This window comes from Aspergillus flavus, chromosome 4 (assembly GCF_009017415.1).
Source record: "Aspergillus flavus chromosome 4, complete sequence".
Lineage (NCBI taxonomy): Eukaryota > Fungi > Ascomycota > Eurotiomycetes > Eurotiales > Aspergillaceae > Aspergillus > Aspergillus flavus.
The window spans coordinates 4485804-4508667 of record NC_092405.1 but is presented as its reverse complement, the minus strand read 5'-3'; the positions used below and the strand labels follow the sequence as shown (position 1 = coordinate 4508667).

General features: G+C 49.2%; 11 protein-coding genes across 11 annotated transcripts; 6 read left to right on the top strand and 5 right to left on the bottom strand.

The window, feature by feature from the left end:
- Positions 1-466: 466 nt before the first annotated feature.
- F9C07_2107254 (salicylate hydroxylase) lies at positions 467-2113 on the top strand (the record flags this gene model as incomplete). Its single annotated transcript, XM_041292472.2, has 6 exons — positions 467-534; positions 600-604; positions 654-730; positions 813-870; positions 928-1669; positions 1744-2113. 6 exons carry the CDS (start codon positions 467-469, stop codon positions 2111-2113), a joined length of 1320 nt encoding a protein of 439 aa, XP_041146913.2.
- Positions 2114-2345: 232 nt separating this feature from the next.
- F9C07_10226 (putative D-amino acid oxidase) lies at positions 2346-3602 on the bottom strand (the record flags this gene model as incomplete). Its single annotated transcript, XM_041286134.1, has 1 exon — positions 2346-3602. One exon carries the CDS (start codon positions 3600-3602, stop codon positions 2346-2348), a length of 1257 nt encoding a protein of 418 aa, XP_041146912.1.
- A 999-nt stretch (positions 3603-4601) lies between these two features.
- On the top strand, positions 4602-6498 carry F9C07_2203375 (acyl-CoA synthetase; the record flags this gene model as incomplete). The annotated part of the gene is made up of 6 exons (XM_071509555.1): positions 4602-4663; positions 4805-5175; positions 5237-5376; positions 5407-5743; positions 5786-6266; positions 6330-6498. 6 exons carry the CDS (start codon positions 4602-4604, stop codon positions 6496-6498), a joined length of 1560 nt encoding a protein of 519 aa, XP_071366737.1.
- Positions 6499-6612: 114 nt separating this feature from the next.
- On the bottom strand, positions 6613-8482 carry F9C07_2203374 (uncharacterized protein; the record flags this gene model as incomplete). Its single annotated transcript, XM_041286133.2, has 3 exons — positions 6613-8107; positions 8158-8295; positions 8472-8482. The coding sequence occupies 3 exons, from the start codon at positions 8480-8482 to the stop codon at positions 6613-6615; spliced, it is 1644 nt and encodes a 547-aa protein (XP_041146910.2).
- Positions 8483-9604: 1122 nt separating this feature from the next.
- Positions 9605-10009, top strand: F9C07_2107250 (uncharacterized protein; the record flags this gene model as incomplete). The annotated part of the gene is made up of 1 exon (XM_041286141.2): positions 9605-10009. One exon carries the CDS (start codon positions 9605-9607, stop codon positions 10007-10009), a length of 405 nt encoding a protein of 134 aa, XP_041146909.2.
- Positions 10010-10380: 371 nt separating this feature from the next.
- F9C07_10230 (Six-hairpin glycosidase-like protein) lies at positions 10381-11632 on the bottom strand (the record flags this gene model as incomplete). Its single annotated transcript, XM_041292482.1, has 3 exons — positions 10381-10783; positions 10852-11105; positions 11165-11632. 3 exons carry the CDS (start codon positions 11630-11632, stop codon positions 10381-10383), a joined length of 1125 nt encoding a protein of 374 aa, XP_041146908.1.
- Positions 11633-13214: 1582 nt separating this feature from the next.
- F9C07_10231 (putative efflux pump antibiotic resistance protein) lies at positions 13215-15723 on the top strand (the record flags this gene model as incomplete). Its single annotated transcript, XM_071507368.1, has 6 exons — positions 13215-13437; positions 13492-13711; positions 13766-13879; positions 14064-14922; positions 14975-15080; positions 15617-15723. 6 exons carry the CDS (start codon positions 13215-13217, stop codon positions 15721-15723), a joined length of 1629 nt encoding a protein of 542 aa, XP_071366736.1.
- Positions 15724-16712: 989 nt separating this feature from the next.
- F9C07_10232 (uncharacterized protein) lies at positions 16713-17192 on the top strand (the record flags this gene model as incomplete). The annotated part of the gene is made up of 1 exon (XM_071507369.1): positions 16713-17192. One exon carries the CDS (start codon positions 16713-16715, stop codon positions 17190-17192), a length of 480 nt encoding a protein of 159 aa, XP_071366735.1.
- A 1443-nt stretch (positions 17193-18635) lies between these two features.
- On the bottom strand, positions 18636-19407 carry F9C07_1600633 (uncharacterized protein). The gene has a single exon (XM_071508242.1). The coding sequence runs from the start codon at positions 19291-19293 to the stop codon at positions 18877-18879; it is 417 nt and encodes a 138-aa protein (XP_071366734.1). The 5' UTR covers positions 19294-19407; the 3' UTR covers positions 18636-18876.
- A 114-nt stretch (positions 19408-19521) lies between these two features.
- F9C07_10234 (uncharacterized protein) lies at positions 19522-20387 on the bottom strand (the record flags this gene model as incomplete). The annotated part of the gene is made up of 2 exons (XM_041292481.1): positions 19522-20093; positions 20150-20387. The coding sequence occupies 2 exons, from the start codon at positions 20385-20387 to the stop codon at positions 19522-19524; spliced, it is 810 nt and encodes a 269-aa protein (XP_041146905.1).
- A 424-nt stretch (positions 20388-20811) lies between these two features.
- F9C07_2284117 (uncharacterized protein) lies at positions 20812-22796 on the top strand. The gene is made up of 2 exons (XM_041286137.2): positions 20812-21913; positions 21974-22796. Exons 1-2 carry the CDS (start codon positions 20909-20911, stop codon positions 22301-22303), a joined length of 1335 nt encoding a protein of 444 aa, XP_041146904.2. The 5' UTR covers positions 20812-20908; the 3' UTR covers positions 22304-22796.
- Positions 22797-22864: the final 68 nt, after the last annotated feature.

Below are 22864 nucleotides of genomic sequence, written 5' to 3'. Positions count from 1 at the left end.
CTTTAGCTGGTGGGCCCTCCTTTGCTGGTCCGTCCACGAGCCGTCCCTAAGTAATATCGCTTAACCGTCCAATAACGTCAGGCTAAAAATATGGAATCTCTCGGCAGTTGCCGTGTTCTCATCGTCGAAGAGTAGACTTTTGTCAATAGATCCAGCTATCTCGGCCTAGTCGACGCTAGACATCCTTTGCGGCTACTACCAACTACAGCTCCGGGAGTGAGAAATGCCGATGGTATCAAAACTGAGAGGCGAAAGATCCAAGGAAAAGAAAATGAAAAAGAAAAAAGGAATAGGAAACAAATGCTGCTAGGAAGAGCGTTTGTGGAATCAACTAAGGGTGTCAGTATTTAATATATAGGATTCTTTTCCGCGTGCATGAATTCGTAGCATGTAGACGATCTATTACCCTGTAACAATTCTTCCTTCAATCTGCGAGGTCTGTGTTAACAGTTTTCATCATTAGTCTATGACTCCTTCGATTGGCGCCATGATTGTACCTCAAGCGAAGACAACTCTTGAAGTTGTCATTGTTGGGTAAGATACCCTCTTCTCCCTTGATTCTAGTCCTTGGATTGACATATATGTTACGCGAAACCCAGAGCCGGTGCGTCGCCTCAAATCTCATAGCCAGATGTCTTCTGATATAAATCTAGGGATTGGTGGTATGGCGGCAGCACTAGCACTAGGATTGCGCGGTCACCATGTTACTATCCTGGAATCGGCCCCAAAAGTGCGTACCCCTCGCTGCAGCTGATGACCTGATCAGAACATGTTGGTGATAGAACTAATCATCAACGTCATGGGGCTTCTAGTTGATGGAAGTTGGTGCCGGAATTCAAGCATCGCCTAATATGCTACGCCTTTTTGATCGTAAGTCCTTTCCGTGCAGGTATCTCGAGTACATCATGGGGCTAAACCTTTCCCTAGGATGGGGAGTATCTTCCATGGTACATGCCAAGGACATCGCACTTGAGAGCATCACTATTCGCCGCTGGGAGGATGGTGCCGTCCTAAGCACAATGCCGGTTAACAAGGCTTACGGGCAGCAGACTGTGGTACATCGTGCAGATCTGCACAACGCGCTCATCACCAAGGCTCTGGCGCTTGAGAATGTTCGGCTGAAGGTAAACTCCCGTGTCACCGGCATCAAGTCCTACCACCCAGCTGCCGTCGCGCTCATGGATGGCACGGTGGTAACGGGCGATGTGGTGGTGGCAGCCGACGGGATCAAATCGGTGCTCCGCGGAGAGATGCTAGGGTCACTGGCAATGCAGCCTATTCCAACAGGAGATGCAGCTTATCGCATCATGCTATCACGAGAAGTGATGGAGCAAGACCCGGAGTTGAAAGCCTTGCTGGATAGTCCCAGCGCTACCCGTTGGATTGGACCCCATCGTCATGTTATCGCGTATCCCGTGCGCAACCATGACCTGCTTAATATTGTCTTACTGCATCCTGACGACCATGAAGCGGAAGAGTCTTGGACTACGACGGCGTCCAAGCAGACTATGTTGCGTCAATATCATGGGTGGGACCCAAGGTTGCTGAAGCTCCTCGATCTCGTCAAAGAGGATGAGGTCCTAGAGTGGAAGCTGTGCAGTTACCCAAGCCTAAATTTGTGGACGAAAGGCCATATCGCCCTCCTTGGGGATGCCTGTCATCCGATGCTGTAAGTCTTGGAGCGCCCGTCCCTTCTCTGCTGAAGTTGTTCAGCAAGGACCGTGGAAGCTAACCTGGAGCCAGACCATATGTTGCGCAAGGTGCCGCTCAGGCTGTTGAGGATGCGGCCGCCTTGGCTATTCTCCTATCTATTATACCCTCTCGGCATGCCATTCCTGAGGCTCTCCGTGCCTATGAGATGTCTCGTAAACCACGCGCAGAGGCGATCCAGCAATCGGGAATGGCCAACCGTACTATTTTGCATCTTCCCGATGGTCCCGAACAAGAGGCTCGCGATAAACAGTTCCTTGCGAGCAGGAGCAGTGCAGCCAACCCGGATAAATGGGCTGATGCGGAAACTCAGAAGCTGTTGTGGGGATGGGATGCGGAAGAACACGCTTTAGCAACATGGTCAGAGAACATGAGGCCACTACATCTTGAATCATCTCTTTAAAGAGAGGAGGGAGCAATCTGGTTGTCGTAGATGTGACTTTCAGACTAAGGATCCTGATGAAGTTTATTATATATAGACATATACCGAAGCCATAATGCCGTTGGAATCTAAGCCGATGAAAAGCAAGAAGCATTCACCTTGTACGACAGGAAATGCTAGAATTTTGTAGTTTTGTTTAGTTCAAATAATCAATATACTGGTATCGTAGGTATTTCCATCCCAACATAATAGACTAAAGACGAGAAGAAGGCTTCCTCACTACACCCTCCACCAGCTCCATACACGCCTTGCTGGTCCCAAAAGCAAGCAACCATCCTGCGCCACCGTGGCCATAGCAATGAATGATTCGACTATCCTGTCCACCCAGAGTCTTTCTTCCCTCGCGCTCGACCCGAATTTTTGAGTTTCTATAGGGTCGCAGTCCTTGTGCGAATGGATATTGAGGATCTAGTCGTGCATTCTTCAGAACAGGTACCAGGTCTTCGCATCGCTTGCGCATCGCCTTGATCACCGGCGAGTCGGGCGTGAGATCGAGATCCATCTCATGGGCTTGCTCAATGGACCCCAAAACCAATATATTGTCACTCCGTGGCACAACGAATGCAATATCTATATATTTCCCCTCGGCGTCCTCATCCGCCGCCACGATAATGGAGCTCTCAATCTTCGGAAAATCCGATCCATCATTGATGACTCGCAAGATACCTCCTCGTAACGAATGGACCCCCAGGTCCGAGGCAGTCTCTCGAGCTCCCAGTCCGGTCGCATTCACGATCGCATCGGCACGATACATTCTCAACAGGTGCGATTCCTGGTCACGCAGATCCCCCACAATGCTATCTGTCTGCATCCTCGCCCCTTTACTCCTAACAAGCCGCATCAGGAACGCCATGGCGACGTCCGTATCGATCACCGGTGCAGGATGCTCATACGCATCCTTCATACCCCCATTCGAGCTGACATCTACCCCGTACTTCCCCGCCAGCTCCATGCCCCAGTGAAACCGTCCCGGGGCCAGCTTCCGCGCAACCTCCATTTTGGCATGCGTCGGTTCATCATCCTTGACATGATACGTGTGGAACGAAGCACACAATGGCATTCGCACCCCAAACGCTCTCGCTAGCTCCGTATTCGCCGCCAGCTTCGCATAGATGGCATAACTCTCCAGCGCCCATCTCTGCGCGGTCTTCAGATCCGCTTCGGTCAGCTCTTGGTCGGTCAGTCTCACTCCGCCGCATTGCGTGGGCGGAAGCTCCCATAATGCGCCGGCAATTTGCGAGGTTAGACGCTGGGTGCGTCCATAGCTGGCCCATTCCTTCGATACAATGGTGACTTTATAGCCGGCATCGAGAAGATGCCAGGCATTTGTTAGACCGGTGACTCCGGCACCGATGACGAGGATGTGCGGGGCGTTGGGAGTCGGTTTGTGGAATGGATCCGGGCCAGCAGAAAGGTAGCTGGTGAGGTGAAATGATGTTGATTGAGTCATGGTGACTGTTACTTTAGACAGGTGTATTGTAGGATTTGGTGGGTGGATAAGTTGAATGTTACAGCGGATGATGGACGATAGTCAGATCCTTTGTGGGAGAGGAAATGAAGAAAAGAATGTAGCGGTGTGATTGCGATGCATGAGACTGCATGGATATGTGTCAAGCCCTGGTGAACAGTATATATGTCGTTTATGCAGAGCGAGCTGACCCTATCATTTAGCCTCCTAGGTAAATGACGCTACTATGCCTACCCCGCCAACACGAAGATCGCGATCCAACCGCCATCTTGCTCTGGTGGCTAAAAAAGTCACGGTGAGCACAGAATTATCTCTTTCGGGATGACGGTGTTGTAAGATGTATTGAGATATGTGACTTTTGCCTAGCTTCTCCATTGCTATATCGTAGCCTATAATTCAAATTGTATCGTAAGGGTTCGATCGGCATATGTGATCTAGCTGGCGGTGAGCCTTCGGAGTGTAGTAGAGCAATACGAAGGGGATTCTATGCAAAGCTATATATGGGATCTATACGTTAAGGAACTGAGTATAGGCCTTAGGCATCTGCGTGATCAATCTTTCTTGAATATCAAACTATTTCACACCCCTATCCCTTATATATATTAGACAGGGATATGTGATGTGACTAGTGCTTATGGCAACCTGCGTAACTAAGGCATGCTTAGGTCCAATTACGAAAGAACCAAGAGGGTAGTGTTTGTTGGGGTCTTGGCTTTCTTCTGGATACATTGCTCTTTTTCTAGCTCTGGCGAGGTTTACAGTTGTACCATGTTGGGGTCTACGCTCATCTTCCTCCACTCGCGACCTCATGACACTAATTATTTATTGGTTATAAACTATGAGGCTCTAAGCTTCTCAATACAAATCGTGGCCCCCATATCTTGGCCACGTATGTATCACCAGATATTACTTAATAGGGTACAATATAGACAGCCATCGGCATTAAAATAACCTCACACCCCTGTAGGAAGGACAAAGAAAATGTTACACCCCTACGGGAGACACGTATTTAAACCACTGCCTACACCCAACGGACCCTCCTTGTTCCATACATCTATCTTTCCGTCATACTAAGTCAAATTAACCATGCCGTACAAATCCCGCTGGCGGGTCGATGTCCACGACACCCACCTGGCATCGATCCTACTGATCTCACCCACCGCACCACTATCCAAGACCGACAGATGTTCCTTGGACGCCGAACGCCTGGACACGCATTATTCCACGACCCATGACTTGCGGCTCTGGAGCCAGCGGTTTGCAGCTGGACTACGAAAGTCGGGTCTGCGTCCGGGCGACCGCGTGCTGATGTTCCCTGGCGACGATCTATTCTTCCCCGTGGTGTTCATGGGGATCATCATGGCCGGGGGCATTTTCACGGGCGCGAACCCGATGTCCGTGCCGCGTGAGCTGGCCTACCAGCTAGAGGATAGCGGTGCTACGTATATTATCTGCGCGCGCGCCAGCCTAGACACGGCTATTGAGGCAGCCAGGCTAGTTGACTTGAGCCGAGACAAGGTATTCGTGTTCGACAACACGCTGTGCGACGGCCACGGTGTCGGCGAAAGGCCTGTTGTTACTGGAGCGAGCTAGTAGCATCTCCGGAAGAAGGCGAGGGATTTGCATGGGACGAACTCTCGACACCCGAGCTGGCCGATCAAACCCTCGCGCTGAACTACTCCAGCGGTATGACGGGACGGCCAAAAGTCGTCGAGATAACCCACAAGAACTACGTTGCCAATCTGCAGCAGTTCACGTACATTGAGCGCCTTCATCCAATTATGAGGCCAAGCGGGCGCGCAAACGCTGTCTCTGTTTCTTGCCGATGTACCATTCAATGGCCCAGATGATTATGATTGCAGCCACTTTGGCCCTGAACACGCCCATTTATATCATGCCTAAATTCAACTTCATCCAGATGCTGGGGTACACGCAGAAATATCGCATTACGGACTATGTTGTCGTGCCCCCAATTGTTGTTGCCTTGGCCAAGCACCCGGCTGTCAAGAAGTTTGATCTCAGTAGCGTTGAGGATATAGGGTGTGGCGCCGCACCATTAGGCAAGAAAGTTTCTGAGCAGTTGCAGGCTCTGTGGCCTCCAGGAAAGGTGAATATCAGGCAAGGTTATGGAATGACTGAGTAAGGTTCCTTTTCCTCGTTCTTAGTGCAGTTGAAGATGCTCATGAATGTCTGTCACAGAACCACCTGTTCGATGGTTAATTGGGACCCCAGGGAGAAGGGATTCTCGGCTGCGGTTGGAGAGCTGAACGCCAACTGCGAGGCTAAGATTATGGCTGAGGACGGAGTGACTGAACTCCTAGAGCGCAATCAACGCGGAGAGCTGTGGTTGCGTGGCCAGAACGTCATGAAGGGATACTGGCGGAATCCGGAGGCGACAAAAGCAACCAAGACGGAAGATGGGTGGCTCAAGACGGGCGATGTTGCTTTTGTGGATGACCATGGCAAGTTCTACGTTGTAGATCGGCTGAAGGTGAGTGCTATGTTCGACCAATATAGAAGGTTACTAACGGTTGCCACACAGGAGTTGATCAAGGTCAAGGGCAATCAGGTTGCTCCTGCTGAGCTGGAAGCCTTACTGCTGGAACATGCAGCCATTGCAGATGCCGCTGTGATCGGAATTACCACGTGAGTCCTTCTTCTTTCTTTGTGGCTTGTCTGTCGTTGTAGCGAGCGTTAACTTGGACGTAGCGACAACGACGAGGGACCCCGTGCCTATGTTGTGCTCAAGCCCGGTCAGGTGGCTTCGGCGAAGGACATTGTGCAATTCATCGAGGGCAAGGTCTCCCCGATCAAACGGATCACTGGTGGGGTAGTTTTCATTGATGTCATCCCCAAAAACAGGGAAGATTCTGCGTAAGATGCTCCGCGAGCAGGCCCAGAAAGAGCTGAAGCAAGGCACTACGGCCAAGCTATAGGCGGACCTGCCCACCCATGTTACTTTCAGCAGATGCGCTGTCTGCCTTGTCCATTCCTAGCGATATACCAACTTCTTCTGCCGGTGCGTGTCAGATTTCTGGTTACTTTCAGGGACAGGAGATGGTTTTGTTTCCTTATAATGCTCTAAAAATCGAGAAGCGCGAACGGTTGTCCAGTTCGGGATGTTCTGCGTAGACGTCACAGTATCAAATAGGTACCGAGCAAGTTTCTCTTCAGCTTCACCGATAACACAGGATGTACCTTTCTGGTCTTTGGCTTCTAACTCAGCTTTTAGAGAAACGATGGCTATGGAAGCTGCGAAGGTCGAACTAATGATGCCCTCATAATGAGGCCAGGCAAGTAAGGCTTTGATTGCTCTCAGCCTGAGGGGATATCGCGGGCAGTTCACCGCAACCGTGTGGAGCCCTGGAATAATTCCTAAATCCAATGTAATGGTCGGACGTTCCGAGAACTTCGCCATGTATGCCTCATGGGCTAATAGTAGGGCCTCATATTCGGGGATCAAATCATTAGGCACAGGTTTCTTCATGAGACAGGTTTTAACGGCGACGAGCTGACTACGATATTGTAGTCGAACAATATCCGCGCTCTGTTGCGCCCTATAACTCAGGCTGGGATAATACCGATCGTAAAATGTCTCGAATTGGTGGCGGAAACGAGTATATAGAGACAGGATCCGCTGCTGCTTGAGGCACAACTTGCCGTAATTGGTCTGGACCTCGGTACTGGAAAGCCGCCATCGATTGGCGAGAAAATGGACACCGGCATGGAGCAAGGAACTCATATTGTGTCGTACATCTTCTAATCTGTGCAGGGGGCGGCGGAAGTCCTCGTCGGACAGTTCCTTGAGCCCGTCGTTCGCAAATAGCAATGGGCCAGACCCGAAATGCGCGGATTGGACGTCCAACTGTCGGAAGGCCTGGATAACGCAAGGAGGGATACACTGTTTCTGGGTATTCTGTGCCTCCTTTAGTATTCGGAGACCACCTCGCAAGTGCTGCAGAGCTCTGGTATACTGTCCCAATAGCAATTCGGCGAGAACAAAGAGCAGGCAACATATCAGCACAATTTCAACACGCTCGGGATCCTGAGAGGCGCATCGTCGGTTGAGGAGGGCAAACGATCTGCTAGCCTGTTCGAGCGCGAACCGATGTAGAGGCCGACGGAGGTTTTCGCCTACCAGCAACAGCTTGGTCGTCTCCGAGTCTTCGTGGAGAGCACTTAGCGCATTGGCGGCATGGTAAACGGCGGGGTCGGCGCGACTCATCTGCAGAGCCAGTTGCTGCCATAACTGGGAGTCGAAGAATCCGGCCAGGCTTGGGATGGAACGATATTGGAAGTAGGAGAAGCACCGTCTCTCGTCCGCGGTCGGCACCCAGGCCAGGCACAGCTCCACTTCTGGGATACGTCCCAGCGGGCTCTTCCTCTTAATGGGCAAGCGACACAAGTCATAGCCTTCGCACTTCAGTCCTGTGGAGGTACAGTTGTTGCATTTGGTAGGCGCTTCATCGCATTTGATCCGGCGCGCGCTGCGCCAAAGATTAGCCGAGGTTCACCCACGCGTCGGTCTTTTGCTTACCGGCAGGTCCGGCATCCCGTCATAGACCGCCTTCCGCGTTTCCTGCGTCGTGGAGGAGCTTCTGGCATTTCCAGACCAGGTTCCAATTCCTGCGCAGGGGTCAAGGAGGTAAAACACAGCGGATATATTAAGCTTTGTCTAAGTTGACCTGCAATGCAGCTAGGCCCCTCAACTTGCGTGTTCAGAAGAGGAAACTTCGCTTATGCGCGGGTGGATGATCTCATGCTCTGCGTATGGTTCGTTTCAACTCAAGTCCCCACAACTTACGTGGCGTCATTATATTCAGTCGCGCTAATGAGAGCTGCATAACTCACAGAATGGGCATGTTGGTGGGTCTCTTTCGACTCGTCAGAACTTAAAGGTAATCGTGAAGGCTTTTGCTCCTGAACTCGGTCCGCTGTGCCTGCGCCAATGTCTACAATCAGCATGCGGGGTCCGGCTATAGCATGCCAAGAGTTGGATGACAAAACAATATGCCAGGCTAACTAACCGTATCGACCTTGGCGGTTAAGATGTTGAGCAAGTTCGGTCGTGATTTGAAATAGTGATATTGACTATGGTCAGGTGATCTGAAGCAAGGATCGATAATGCCCCTGTATCTCGATTGCAGTGATCGGATGCTGAAAATTCAGATAATTAGCAGAGATTGCAGAGCAGGATCGAAGTGGATAGATTGGATAAATTCTTGCATGTGCAGACAGAGGTTCGATATGGATTGACCTAATGGTCGTCACGTGGAAAGACTCAGATTCCCTGTTCGAATGGCAAAACAAACACTGACCTAAACATCATCTGAACAATATTGGATATACCACTATGTCCGCTTGCTACATAACGGGCGTTACCACGTCTCCTTGGTCTGGACACGTTCTATAGATCATCCTCGCAACGTCAAAGCCCTCGTACTTGGCGGCTAACTCACCTTTCAAAAGGGTCATGCTAGTATCTCCGGATGAGTGAGTTGATAGATTCACATGGCACATTTTCTCCTCCCTTATCCTTTGCGTCTGGGGTGCTTTCAAGGCATCAACCAGAATATCTTGTGGTAAGTCTTGAGATTTCATTGTACAACCCAACACTGGTCTCCGACATCCAGCTCCTCTATGTGTGCGGCACGAGTTGCGCGAGGCAGAGCGTGTGAGCTCTTCAGTGAGTATCTTTGGCTTATATGGCTGTTGACAGTGTAAGGGAGCCATCGAGCGCGTCTAATATCACCTTTATTGCTGGCAGGATGATTTACTTCCTTGTGTTCCTCATGCGAGCCTCCAACGTTACTACTTTGCGCTGAAACGCATCTAACCAATACCGAGTGCGTACACAAAACGACTACTCCTCCGATCGGGTTAGATGCGATTGCAATTGTCAAATGCTCTTCAGGTCATAGGATGTTGTGCTCCAGGGCTACATAACAAAAGCCCTTGCAAACCTCAACGGCATGTTCAAGACAATGTCAATGGATAAACGCCTTGAGTTGAGCCGTGCGAACATCAGTCCCGAGTCGGCCGACTTGCGGGATGAACGAACAGTACTTCTGCCCCTGGAACTTGTACAGCTTAGTTTAATCATCCTGTCGGGGAAACCGTTTGGAGCGGCCGTGCGTTGCCAAGCGTGTCGCATGCATGTCGTGGAAAATGCGCTGTTGAGAATAGGTGATTGGACGCATATTTCACACGAGGAAATCGGCCAATGGGCCGGGCTCTGGTGCATTGAGATTCGAGATGATCACTGGCCTACTCGGCTGTGGATCGTTGATCCCATGTCCTCCGTGGTGGGTCGTATTGGTGGATTCCGGAGCGGCTGTGCCATCGCGACTTGCACTAAGTGGGACTATGGAGGATCTCGGGGATTCTGACACGAGAAAATACATTGCTCAAGGCGGGGTACAAATGCGTTCAAGAGGTTGACAATTTATCCAGGTATGTGCTTATCGTATGTTTCTGAGAGGCCTCGATAGTACCGAGCAGAAAGCATCCACCGCCCTCATCACCGCTTCAGACTAAAAAGGTTTAGTGTGATCAGTGGTGTGCTACGGACAAACAAGTCAAGCAGGCCACCACTTTCTCCTTTTTCTTTGGGAATTCCTCTGGTATTCGCACTATGCAATATGTTGTAAAGCTATGTAAAGAAGCCAATAAGTTCTATGCTGCTTTCCAGAGCAGATATACAATTCTAACAGTCTATATGCCCAACGCCTTGAGTCAATCAAGCTAAAACTTTTGAGTATCAGATCCCAATCGCTGCAACCAACGCATCCATGGCAGAGCTATGTGTCGAAGCATCCACCTGAGAGACGGGGCCCGCCCAGTCCACACCCAGCTGGTTCTGCGCATTGCGATCGTTCTGCCAGATACTGTTGGCAGACGCGTTGATTACCTTCGCGTACACATCGTTCGGGGCAACAGAGTGCAGGAGCTTCAAGTTCCGGATGAAGATACCCTTGAATTGGGTTTCGTTGCTGTCACAGCTGTCCGGTTCACATGACTCATGAATGATGTCGTTGTCGTCCGCGAAATACGCGATCGAGGCATTGGCAAGCTTTGCTGCGGCATCCACGTATGATTCGTTGGAGACTGCCCGGTCAAGCTCGGCGAGTCCTCCCAGAACGACTGCTTGATTATAAGACCATCTATGCGACTATTGTTAGTCCTCGTATCCCATAATGTGTGGCTTAGATATGGTATGGTCAGGACTTACATTGTTCCCCCGTTGTTCTTGCAATCGCTCGATAACCCATCGTTGATGGTGTTGTTTACGTTAATCATCCCGCTGTCCTTAAACCACGTCCATTGGCGCCGAGCCCAGTCGACATAATAATCGCGGTCAGAGGCGCGGTTGGCCAGATGTGCCGCGAGCGAGAAGAAAAGCTCGTTCGTAATGGCATTCACGTAAATATGTTGAAAATCGGAGTCAATTCCTCCATTACCACATTTCGATGGCCAAGCTTGGCTCTGAACGGCCAATTGTTAGCAACGATGCGTAGCCAAGAAACGGGAAAGACGATCCTTACCAGATGTTTGAAAATTCCAGCTGCCAAATCCAAGTAATCCTCAATTCCTGTGACGTCGTACGCGGCGATCCACGCCAGCCCCCACCATGCATCATCATCATAGGACCCATCGAGCCATTGCGTGGCGTCTACAGAACGCTTGCTCTGGACGGCGGATGAATAGTAGGAATCGTTATTCCGGTCAGGATACGGATTCGACACGGGCCCGACACTGAAGGTGTTTGCGAATACTTCTTTCACAGTGTTGTTGACCGACTCCGAGTCGTCGACGAGGGCCAGGTCCGCCAGCACTGTCATGCAATTGGCCCCGTTCCACCACCCGCAGGTATTCCACATGCCGGTGGATGAGTTATACCATGTCTGCAACGTGGTGAGGGCGGTTTCCGCTCGAGAGATGGCGACACTCTCGGCGGACACGCATGTCGCCAGAAGCAAGGGGGCCAAAAGCGACCGGGGTGAGGGCGACATTTTCGAATTGGGAAACGGAGGATAGTACGGAATAGGTCAGCAGCCAGGGCCATGTCTCTACTTCTTATAATGCCGGAAAAAAATCAAAAATGGATCCCCACTAACGCAGGGGCAAAGGGAGATGGGAAACACGTAAGTGTGCAGGCAACAAGGAACCAGGGGTGCAGATGCCCTCAGGCATTCTGGAATCGATCAGATGGGCCTGTCACATCCTGGTATGCGAAGAATGGAGCAAGCCCCATTCTTTGAAACTTGAGACCCATTCGTGATACATCACCCGATTAGCCGCCGTTGTTGCCGAGCTTAAACTTCAGACTTCGCACCTCTGCCTGTTCCTGACATTGTACCTGATGGGTCCTGAATATCATTTCCGTATTTGACAAGCGATCCACGGTTGATCACCGCCAGAAGTTTTGCGTTGCCACCAGTCTCCGAAGTGCCGAGCTTTGGAACTCGTCGGCCACTTCCCGATATATTGGTTGGATTCTCAATAGTCACCCGTGATAGGCAATTATCATTCCGTTTCTATAAAGTTATCAATAGCTCGGATCGCCATGATTTATAGATTGACTGAAACATAAACAAAACTCAAAACGAAAGGGGCTGTATTCTCCAATGCTCTCCAAGGGATAAATGGTCGAACCTTAGGTGAGCAACCATCGACCGGAACCTTTCCATGGTTCGGATGAACTCTGACCTATCCTATTCTTTAGACTCGGCTCTAGTTCGCTTCGACAATGCCATAGTGGGTATAGATTATTTCAGCTCTAGACTTCTAGGCGTTCTGGGCAGTGGGAACGTATTGTGGACAGCCCTATTGTGGGTATTCGAATTGCGACTGAAAATTTTCGAGCATGTCCTCTCACAGGAGTATGGACGGTAGTTTGATTGGCCCATAGTTGAGACAAATGTCTTTTCTTCTCGACATAGAAGAGGAAGAATTTTCTATTTTATTTTCTATTTTTTATTCTTTTTTATTTTTCTACATATTCTTATGTTGTTCTCCTAGTCAAATGTGTTGCCTTGCCGGTATACAGCCGCCAGCGGAGTAGTCCAAAATATATAATCAATCCGGAGAATGTTCCCATCTCCACCAGGCGCACCCCCTTCAAATGCCACTAATCGTGGAAATCTCAATGTCACCGTAACTAAATTCCTCTGTGGGTAAAATCTGAAACGCATATCGGCTTTATTCCAACGTCAAAGTAGGATACTGTTTGATCTCGGAGCCGGTAGATCAGTCATCAATATCCGATATGACGTGCTTCCGGTATCCGATGAGCAACGCAATTCCACGCGACTGATTGGTGCCCGTCGTGTAAAATCGGTGGGATTTCATCTCGCCTGCTCGATAGCTCCTTTAAACTACCCAGTAAGACGAAGCGAAAGTTGTTATCCGAGTAGTCTCCAATAGTGTCATGGAGCTTCTATGGCCGGACTAAGGCTTAGGGCCAGGGACGCACGGCTTTCGGCAATTGCGCCATCGAGTTAGCTTGAGCTGTTGTAATGATAAAATAACTTATGCTCCCTCTGTTCTTCGTTAGAAAGAGGTTTGGATAGACATTATCCATGTACTGCAGCTATGGTCGCCGATACAGATGCTGTGGCTCAAATCAATCCCTCTCAGGAGGGTCAGGACGGGACGGTGTCTTCTTACCAGGTCATCCCGAACAACAGCGATAGACAGCCAAATGACCATGGCCATGACGAGGAAAGTGCATTACTTTCCAGTCCGACCGCAAATGGCGAGCGCAAAGTGGAACTTTCGACCAGTGTCGGCACCATCGTGGCCGTCTTAATTCTCGGTTAGAGACCAGTTCGGCTGGATGAGTAGAACTCAGGCGACTGACTTGCGATAGGCGAATTTATCTCGAATGCCGATAGCACGTTGGTTATGGCTGCGACGGCAAAGGTGTCGTCTGAATTCAACAAACTTCAGGATGCCAGCTGGTTGTCGACGGGGTATACTCTGGGGGTATGTGCGGCGCAACCGATGTACGGAAAGCTGAGCGATATATACGGACGGAAAGCGCTTCTGCTTGTGGCATACACTCTTTTTGGCTTGGGTTGCGTTGTCTCGTAGGTTTTGTATAATGTGGTGGTGCCCTCGTTTGCTAATCAGAGGTTATTCAGGGGCATCGGTCGGGATCTTTGGACGGTCATTATCGGTCGAGCAGTCAGTGGTATCGGAGGTGCGGGTATCATGACCCTTGGCTCCGTTATCATCACCGGTATGCGTTCAAGGAAGTATGATATAATGTTTGCGACTGACCAGCGTTGCAGATATCGTCCCCCGTCGTGAGGTTGCATCGTGGAGAGCATATATCAATATCGCAATGACTCTCGGTCGAAGTGTCGGAGGCCCTGTTGGTGGATGGCTGACGGACGCCGTCGGATGGCGCTGGTACGTTCATGTGCAACATCCTTGAAGAACGTTGTTAATAATGGGACCATGCTCTCGTAATAGGCTGTTTCTTCTCCAGATCCCGTTCATCGTCGTCGGTGGTCTTCTAGTGATTGCCAAGCTAAACATCACATACCACGCCACATCGAAAGCCTCTATACGCCGCGTTGACTTCCTAGGAGCAGGACTACTTGGAGCATCCGTAGTAGCAATCATCATGCTCCTCGACCGAGGCGGCCATGCCTTCCCCTGGATCTCACTCCCTTCCTTCCTGTTAGGCGGCATCGGTATCGCATTACTTATACTCTTCGTCTGGGCTGAACGCGTCGCAGCCGAGCCCATCTTCGACCTCCGGATCCTCGCCCGACCAAACGTGGCATCCAGCTACATGGTTGGATTCCTGCAGATCACCAGCCAACTGGGCATGCTATTCTCCGTCCCACTATACTTCCAAGTTACACAACGAGCCTCCGCAACCGTCGCAGGCGGCCATCTGGTCCCAGCCGTGGTCGGAAACACGGTCGGAGGTTTATTAGCAGGCACGTTTATCCGTCGAACAGGCCGCTACAAGGCGTTGTTGGTTATTGGAGGACTTGTCGCTGCAATCACGCATGTTCTCATGCTCATCCGATGGAACGGCCATACGAACTTTGGAGAATCCCTATATATCATTCCCGGAGGTATGGGTACTGGAATCGCATCGGCGTCTGCGTTCGTCGCTATGACAGCTCTACTTGAGCCTCAGGATATGGCAATGGCGACTGGTGGATACATGCTCATAGTCAGTTTTGCGATGACGACTGGTATCACCATGACGAATACGGTTCTTGGACTAGGGTTCAAGCATCAGTTAGAACAGAACCTGCACGGCAAGGGGGCGGAAAAGGTGAGAGAACTTGTTGGTAATGATTGGACAGCATGTGTACTGACAATCGTAGATCATTCGTCGTGCGACGTCGGATACGAATTACATTGCCAAACTCGAGGGAAACATTTGGGAGATTGTTGTGGGTTGCTTCGTGGCTGGCTTGAAGAATACTTACGGTGAGTCCTTTTGATGATTTCGACTGGGCATGCGTATACTAATAGATGGGTAGTGATCTGTCTGGCTTTCTCGATCCTGGGCTCGGTTATTGCACTGACGATCCGTCATCATCACTTGTAGAATGGGAATTGGGTTTGAAAGTCGTCAAGCATAAACTGCGAATCGATCTTATCATGATTAGTAACCATTGACCACCGTTACACAATCCGTGCGTTAGGTCTTCTCGTACATAAATATTTCACATTACATTAGTTCCAAGGTGTTATTGCCCTATAGGATAGCTAGACGATGCTAACAAGAGAGGGCTAAGGAATGGTTCTTAATCAATCAGGGTAGTGATCCGTAGCTAAAGATCAACGCTTCGAGAATGTAAATTCGGAATATAATTAGACATATCATTTTAGTCTAGGGCTCCTAGTGCTGTCGGCCTTGTATTGGGAAAGATCGTTCGTTATATTGAATGCTCAAGACTCCCCGGGCATTCATACCAAGGTCCACTGGGGACAACCCACCATGCGTCGGCTAGATGTGCCAGGTCTATGCAACTCTTGGATGGTGAATGGCACTACAGCTTGCACTCTTCGCTATAAGCAACGCATGAGCGTGAGCCAGGGCAGCGTGCTATATCGAAAGTGGAAATAACAGTTATGTGAATAGACACTCGCTAGATTGCCAGAGGAAGACTGTGTTTCATGGGCAATTAATGCAATCAGCAGTTGTCGTGCCGAGGTAGTCGGACAGTTGGTTTCGTGCAGGCTATGTTCACTTAAGAAAATCGGCCCGTTGTAGGTTCTATATGTACCATGTATATAGTGTAATGCTATGATGCGCATGCATTATATCTCTTACACAAGGTCTCTGGGGTATGGAAATAAAGATATAATAGGGCTATTATGGAATGGATGCCATTCAGCTAAGCACAACAAGTAGAACAGCAATGCTTAATCAACAACAAGCAATACGACAAGGACGTAAGGAGAATTGACTGGTACCCACTAATAGTTATGCCCCAAAGGGCGTAATATCATAGCCATCCAGCCGTTGTTCATGATGCATGTGATTGGCAACCCAACATGGACTTTTTCACCCACTATCCCCAGTTCAACTATTGTGGGTTTTTGTTTCTTTATTAGATTTGGTCGCGTGTACTAGGGAACCCTGTTAGCGTAGGCTAATGCTACGATATTATTATTGGGTCTGTCTTAGTGGATACGAGGTAACATCCTGACCCCAGTGAATCCACAATAGGAACCAGTCGGCGCCAAATTGAGACTTGCAGCCGCACCTTCTTGCGAATGGCTTATTCTCTAAAGTACTTTAGAAAGTCCCAGCCATACGGCTGATCGAGGTGATTTTGGATGCTCTTGCTATTCTGTCTGTATCGATCGCCTATATAACAAGCGTCTTTGAGCCTTCAGCGTCGTGTGTTACTTCATGTTCCGGACTGACCTTAATAATTATTCAATATTGTTTGCATTCGCTCTCTGCGAACGATCAACCACAGTATTACAGGAATCTAATCATCCAGGACAAGTAAGCCGTTGAAGTTCGGTAATCTAACATTCCAAGTGCTAACTCTGGAACCTGCAGGAAAGTACCAACTGAAACGCTCTATTACAGTGGAATACACAATGACTCCAGTGCGCACCAAAACATCACACTCTCTACAAGACTCACGGCCGAAGACCGACTACGAGCGATGGCTCGAAGAAAAAGACGAACATTATCAGATTGCGGAAGATCCAGATTACCATCCGCCCATCCCCGGTATCCATGGCCAAAACCCGATATTACATCATGTCCCCGACAACAGTCCTCCTGAAACGGTTCACTCGACGAAGCCCGATGCATCAAATTTACAAACGCATGGGTTTCATGGAGAGTTTCTGCACGGACTGAATGCACGACGGCCCTCCCTTCTGAACGGTGCTGTCACCGACGTTCTCCGGGAGCCATGCGTATGGCAGCTGGCATCAGTGTTCGTCGTGATTGTTGCTATTTTACACGCCGGGAAGAGTCTTCGAAAGCGACGCAATAGTGTAAGGGCCGCTTCATCACCTGCATCAACTCAGCCTATTGCTCCAGCTCTTGATGAAAAAGAACTAGTTTGAGCTGAGACATGGCGCAGACGGAGTGCGCGCCCAAGGCAAGTCGGGACTTGGGAACACGAGGATTTGACTTCTTTTCCCTCTTCTCCTTCAGTAATAATTATTCCACTCACTGCTGGTCTAGTGTGACTTACCTCAAGTCGCGTGACTCCTGTCTCACTTACGTTACAAAGCAATGAAACCTAGAAAAAGTAATAAAAATGAGAAGATCTCTAACAGCGCTAGATAAGCTAAACGAGGTACCGGGTGTTCCTTTCATAATTCGCAACGTACGTACCCACTTTACACCCTGAACCTAGCGTGTACCGGCTAGCCTAAATCTACTCTAGTCCCAGTGAACCCTGAATGGCGCAGCCATATAATGTCTTAATATAGAAAATTAGCACGCAAAACCTCTCCACCTTGCATTTCGACGCAAACCCAATTGGCTATCCTAACGCCGAATGTAACCCTACTATGTTCAAAATATTATAGCCCGGCATCAGTGGCCAGAGCAGAACCATTCCGAGTCGTGAATCTGTCACCCTAGACTCCGGCCTATGCTTAGTGACATGGAGTAATTGTGGGCACGGGTGTCGGACCCAGTGCTTGGCCTAGGGACGGGTACTCCAGAAGGACAATGCTTGACCTTTTGGCCCCATTCTGGGTCAGATGCTCACTGCTTGACTAAATTCTTATCACTTGAGATTGGGTACCTGATTCGCCAGAAGTCCCACAGGGGCAGTTTTACCTATCCGTTGTACCCGCCTGTGTTTGGATTTGAAAACAACAAGTTCTACGCGGCCCTCGAGTGTTGGATAGCTTGCGGGTAGGGCAGCCAGCGACACGTGCGGGCGTTGAGAATACAATTGTGGCATAGTGAATCTGAACTCTGGGGCACAGGAATATAGAGATACAGGATACATAAGAAAGCACATGATCTCCTGGAATTAATGTGCTGTGCAAATATGCACTGATCCTATGCTCACTGTCTTGCTTAGGCGGGACTTGTAACAGATAAAGCGAGTTTTGTCCGGTACTGGGGTAAGTCACATTATAGTACGTTTCTGTAATAAAGTTCCTATAGTTAACTGATACCTCGTGTCCTCGAGTGGAAAAGAAGCTCTGGCATTCGCATTCAAGCTGTGGGTATTGTGGATAGTAACAAAGCAAACAAAGAAAAGCACAGGCGCTAATATCTTTAGTTGTTTGAAGATAAGTGTCCATAATCTAATTTATTTATTCACGGGTAAGGGCTATAGACCCTTAATAAATGATCTACAGTGCTTGGGCATAAATCATCGATCCTACAATAGTTATTTTATAAGTCAGCCAGTAACTCTGGCTGTGGGCCAAGTCCATATCAGGGATCGCATGTATGACCTTCTTGGAAATAGAGAACCATCCTGTGGCATAGCATGGCTTCACGAACAAGGCAGTGATAATATCAATGAGATTTACTTGAACTAAAGTTAATAATACCTCAGTGTCGTTACAGGATGTGTCTGTATACTCGAAGAGATGAACAAACTCTTGCGCCAAGAAAAGCTATCCCCACAATGCAGTGTTCTGCCTAGTGCTGCCTAAAACCTAGAGATGAACTACTTCGAGACTCTAACAAGTTCACCTTGAATCTCCAAACCACTCAACACTCGACAACCAAACCTCTATCACACTGTCATGTCACCCTCCTCAAACCACCATGAGCTCAACTACAACATCCGTCACCCCCTTCCTCATGTTCGAAGGCGACGCCGAAACCGCCCTGAACTTCTACGTCCAAACAATTCCAGGATCCAACATCATGTCCATTACTCGCTATGGACCGGGGGAAGCAGGCACGGAAGGGAAGGTTTCCATGGCCCGAGCGAATATAGGTGGATCGCTTGAGGTCATGGCGATTGATAGTTACGTGAAGCACGCCTTCAAGTTCACCCCTTCGCTCTCGCTGTTTGTCAAGTTTACCGACGAGCATGGCGATGATGTGATTGATCGTGTTGTGGGTGCTTTGAGTGAAGGAGGCGAGGTGCTTATGCCGTTGGATAATTATGGGTTCAGTCGTCGATTTGCATGGGTGAATGATCGGTTTGGGGTGTCGTGGCAACTTAGTCTTGAATGAATGCATGAATCGATGGTGGGTTAGGTCCAATTATACAGGATGCTTGTATCTGATACTGGTGCAAGGGTGGCATGGATATACTAATGTCTGTGTGGATTAGGTACTTGAGTCTATGTTGAAAGAATTCCCGCAAATTATTTTGCAAAACATAATTTATTAAGCTTGATCTAATATTAGTCATAGCTCTTCGTCAGTCCCACACTCCATCTCTTAAAAATAGTGATACAATCAACATTACGCAAGCTCATATCGAACATGGCTACTGTCTGCCTCCGTTCGGCTACTTTCACCGCACAGCTCATACACCTGCTTACCCTCGAGACACATGTCCTCCGGCACGGTCGAATTGGTGTAACTCTTATCAGAAGCCGGTGGTGCAAAAGGCCCGCCATGAACGACAGACTCGGGCAGATTCCGTCTTCTCCGCAAAAAGAGCAGAGCCAGAATAACAGCACCGCAGAGAGGCACACCTAAACCAACACCAATCCCTATCCCGATGGCTTTACCATGCGAGGAACTTCCACTATTCGATTGTGGGGAATTTGTTGGAGAAGCGGAGGTGGTGGTATGACTACGCGATGCATCTGTCACGGTCGCAGGCTCTGTGGGTGTTGGCGTAGGAGCAAGTGTGGAACTGGAAGAAGTATCTTGGTTCCAACCGATCCAGAACCGGGCGCTCCATATACCTCCAACGGCCATGTCTTCCGGCGTACCCTGTGCGTTGACTAGTCGGAGTACGAACGGTTTCGTATCGTCTCGGGTGGGATATCCGACTCTCCATTCGTGCCATGTAGCTGCTGTGTTCACTGTACTTGTTGTCAGTATTACCCGAGTGTGATGTGTGGATACCCACTGCACTTACATGTAAGAGCGACTGGATCGTCGTAATTGGCGCCGTGGACAAGATACAGATTGGTAGTCTTGTACTTCGTTTCCCAGCTGATGTTCATGATTGACCCTTGGGTAAAGCATTGCGGCGCACCGTTTGGATAGAGGAATTTGCCATCGGGCCAGATGTCCGGTTGAGGAAGGACAACTGCAGGACATCCAGCGAGAGAGTGATGAACTAACAGGAGGGCAACGCACAACCACCAGAGCATATTGTAATACAACGGATGCACTGGAACAAGAGACTGTAGACCTGTTATACGAAGGTAGTGGGGAGATTTGGAATATGTATTTCAATTATGATCCTATGATTCACTACACCTACACAGAACTTTGAGTAATCCTTCAATGTCACCAGTGGTATGGTCCATGTTTCCCAGTCTGATATGCCATGGCTACAAGGCTTAGTAAATACAAGATATGTCGAGTGAAGCCGAGAAGATCCCAATTAAGCATCACGCACGAATGCAGTGAAGCTAGGCAGGGGTCCCGACACTCCCATTGGCCCCGTTTCTGGATAGCGCCTACCGAATCCACGACCATCCTATCAAAAGCATCGAGATAGAGTTCAGGGTCCATTCACTAAAGCAACAAAGACATTGACTGGTGCTTGTGAAAAAAAGGCCCCTATAGTAACGTCAAGTCAATGTCACTTTAAAACAGTGGAGATTCCCCCCCCTCCATCTATTAATCCTTCGCTCAAGAGTCTTCGTCAGCGGTCGCACTCTGAACAATGACTCTCTCTCGTTTTCGAAATGTCCCTCTGATTGTGGCCCCTTTAGTGGTATTCCTACTGTTGAATTATTTCTTCTGGTTTAGGAAAGACACCCATGACGCTGGGGAGGAGTTTCTTCAACCGCAGAATAATACCAATGTTGATCCAGGATCAAATTCATCGGGGTGCCCTAAGCTACCAGGGATACACGACGTCTTGGTGGTCCTAAAAACCGGAGCCACCGAAGCGTTAGAGAAAGTGCCAGTCCACTTCAACACCACCCTAAAATGCATTCCGAATTTTGTCCTTTTCTCCGATTTCGAAGAGCAAATTGCTGGCGTCCAAGCACTTGACGTTCTGCGTAGTGTCGACGAGGACATAAAACAAACCAAGGCCGAATTCGACCTTTACAACCGACTACGCGACGCCGGGCGCGCCGGGCTAACAGCGGAAGACATCAACGACGATCCAAGCACGCCATCGGGTAAACCCGACAATCGCGGATGGCTTTTGGACAAGTGGAAATTCCTGCCCATGATCAATGAAACGCTAAACATTCGAGCCGACGCAAAATGGTACGTCTTCATCGAGGCAGACACGTACGTGGTATGGCCAAACCTCCTGTCTTGGTTGGAGAAGTTTGATCCCAGTCAGCCATACTATATGGGATCCGGGGTGCGGATCTTGGACGTCGTTTTTGGTCATGGAGGGTCAGGACTCGTCCTATCCCAGGCGGCTATGCATAAGGTTTCCGATTATCGTGCGCCCAGAGTTAAGGAATATGACGATTTTACCGCTGGACAGTGGGCGGGCGATTGTGTCCTGGGAAAGACATTGAAGGATGCAGGAGTCGGTCTTTTCTTCGCAAATCCAATGCTGCAAGGAGATACACCATGGACCTTTTCTCATTATGGACCGAACAATAATGACCATCATTGGTGTACCCCGGTGGTAACCTATCATCATATGACACCGGACGATATTCGAGAAACGTGGGCGTTCGAGCAGAGTTGGTGGGCGAATGTAAGTATAGGCTGGTCTAGACATAAAGTGAACTATACTTATTCGAAACTTTACTACCAGACACAAAGCCACACACTTCTGCATGCTGATGTATTCGAAGAGTTCGTCCGTCCGCAAATCGAGCAAATGAAGGAGAACTGGGACAATGCCTCATCGGATGAGAATATAGAGGGTAGTAACAGTCGAGAAGACTGTCAGGCGCAATGCGAGAAAGATCGCGAATGCCACCAGTACTCTTACGAGACCGGGAAGTGCCTCACCTCCAAGGTAGCCAGGCGAGGGAGTAGCAAAGCCGGTATAGGCTCCGGTTGGATGCCCGAAAGAATCAACAAAACAATGGAGAGCCTCGGTCATTGCCGAAAGGTAAGGTGGATCACTCCAAAGTCATGATGTTCTCGGTCGGCATTTGATTGCTTTCCTATTCTGCTATTCACATTTTGGTGGATCAAATAAATCAGCAAGCTGCATCTTTCGGTCCATGTACATACATACATACATAGCTTATGAAGTTCTTAGATCCCCATCTGCAGGCGGTTGGGGGAAGATCAAGACTTATAGAGAGAAGAGCAAGAAAATTCTCGTTTGATCGTAAAGTCTCAACCATCTTGCTGGAACAGGTCCAAAGACCTACGGGCTAAGCGGCTCAAAACGGGAATTCGAGCACGTCCGATCTGCGATAATCTCTAGCGGTCTGCGCAGTTAGGGCTGACTTCTTCCTAAGCGATCTGTCTTCGCCGAAATAGTGCATCTTATATTAATGATTGCCGGCGCATCAAGCTAGTCGAAAGCTCCAACCCTCGACCTCCTCCGGGCAAGGATTTCCATCTAGTGTAGCGTGTGAAAAGTGTCACTGTGATTATTGTTCATTATTCAATGTAGTAATGGTCTAGAATAGTTTAAAAAAGGATATATACAGATACACCATCTTTCATTATGCGCACAGCACACCAC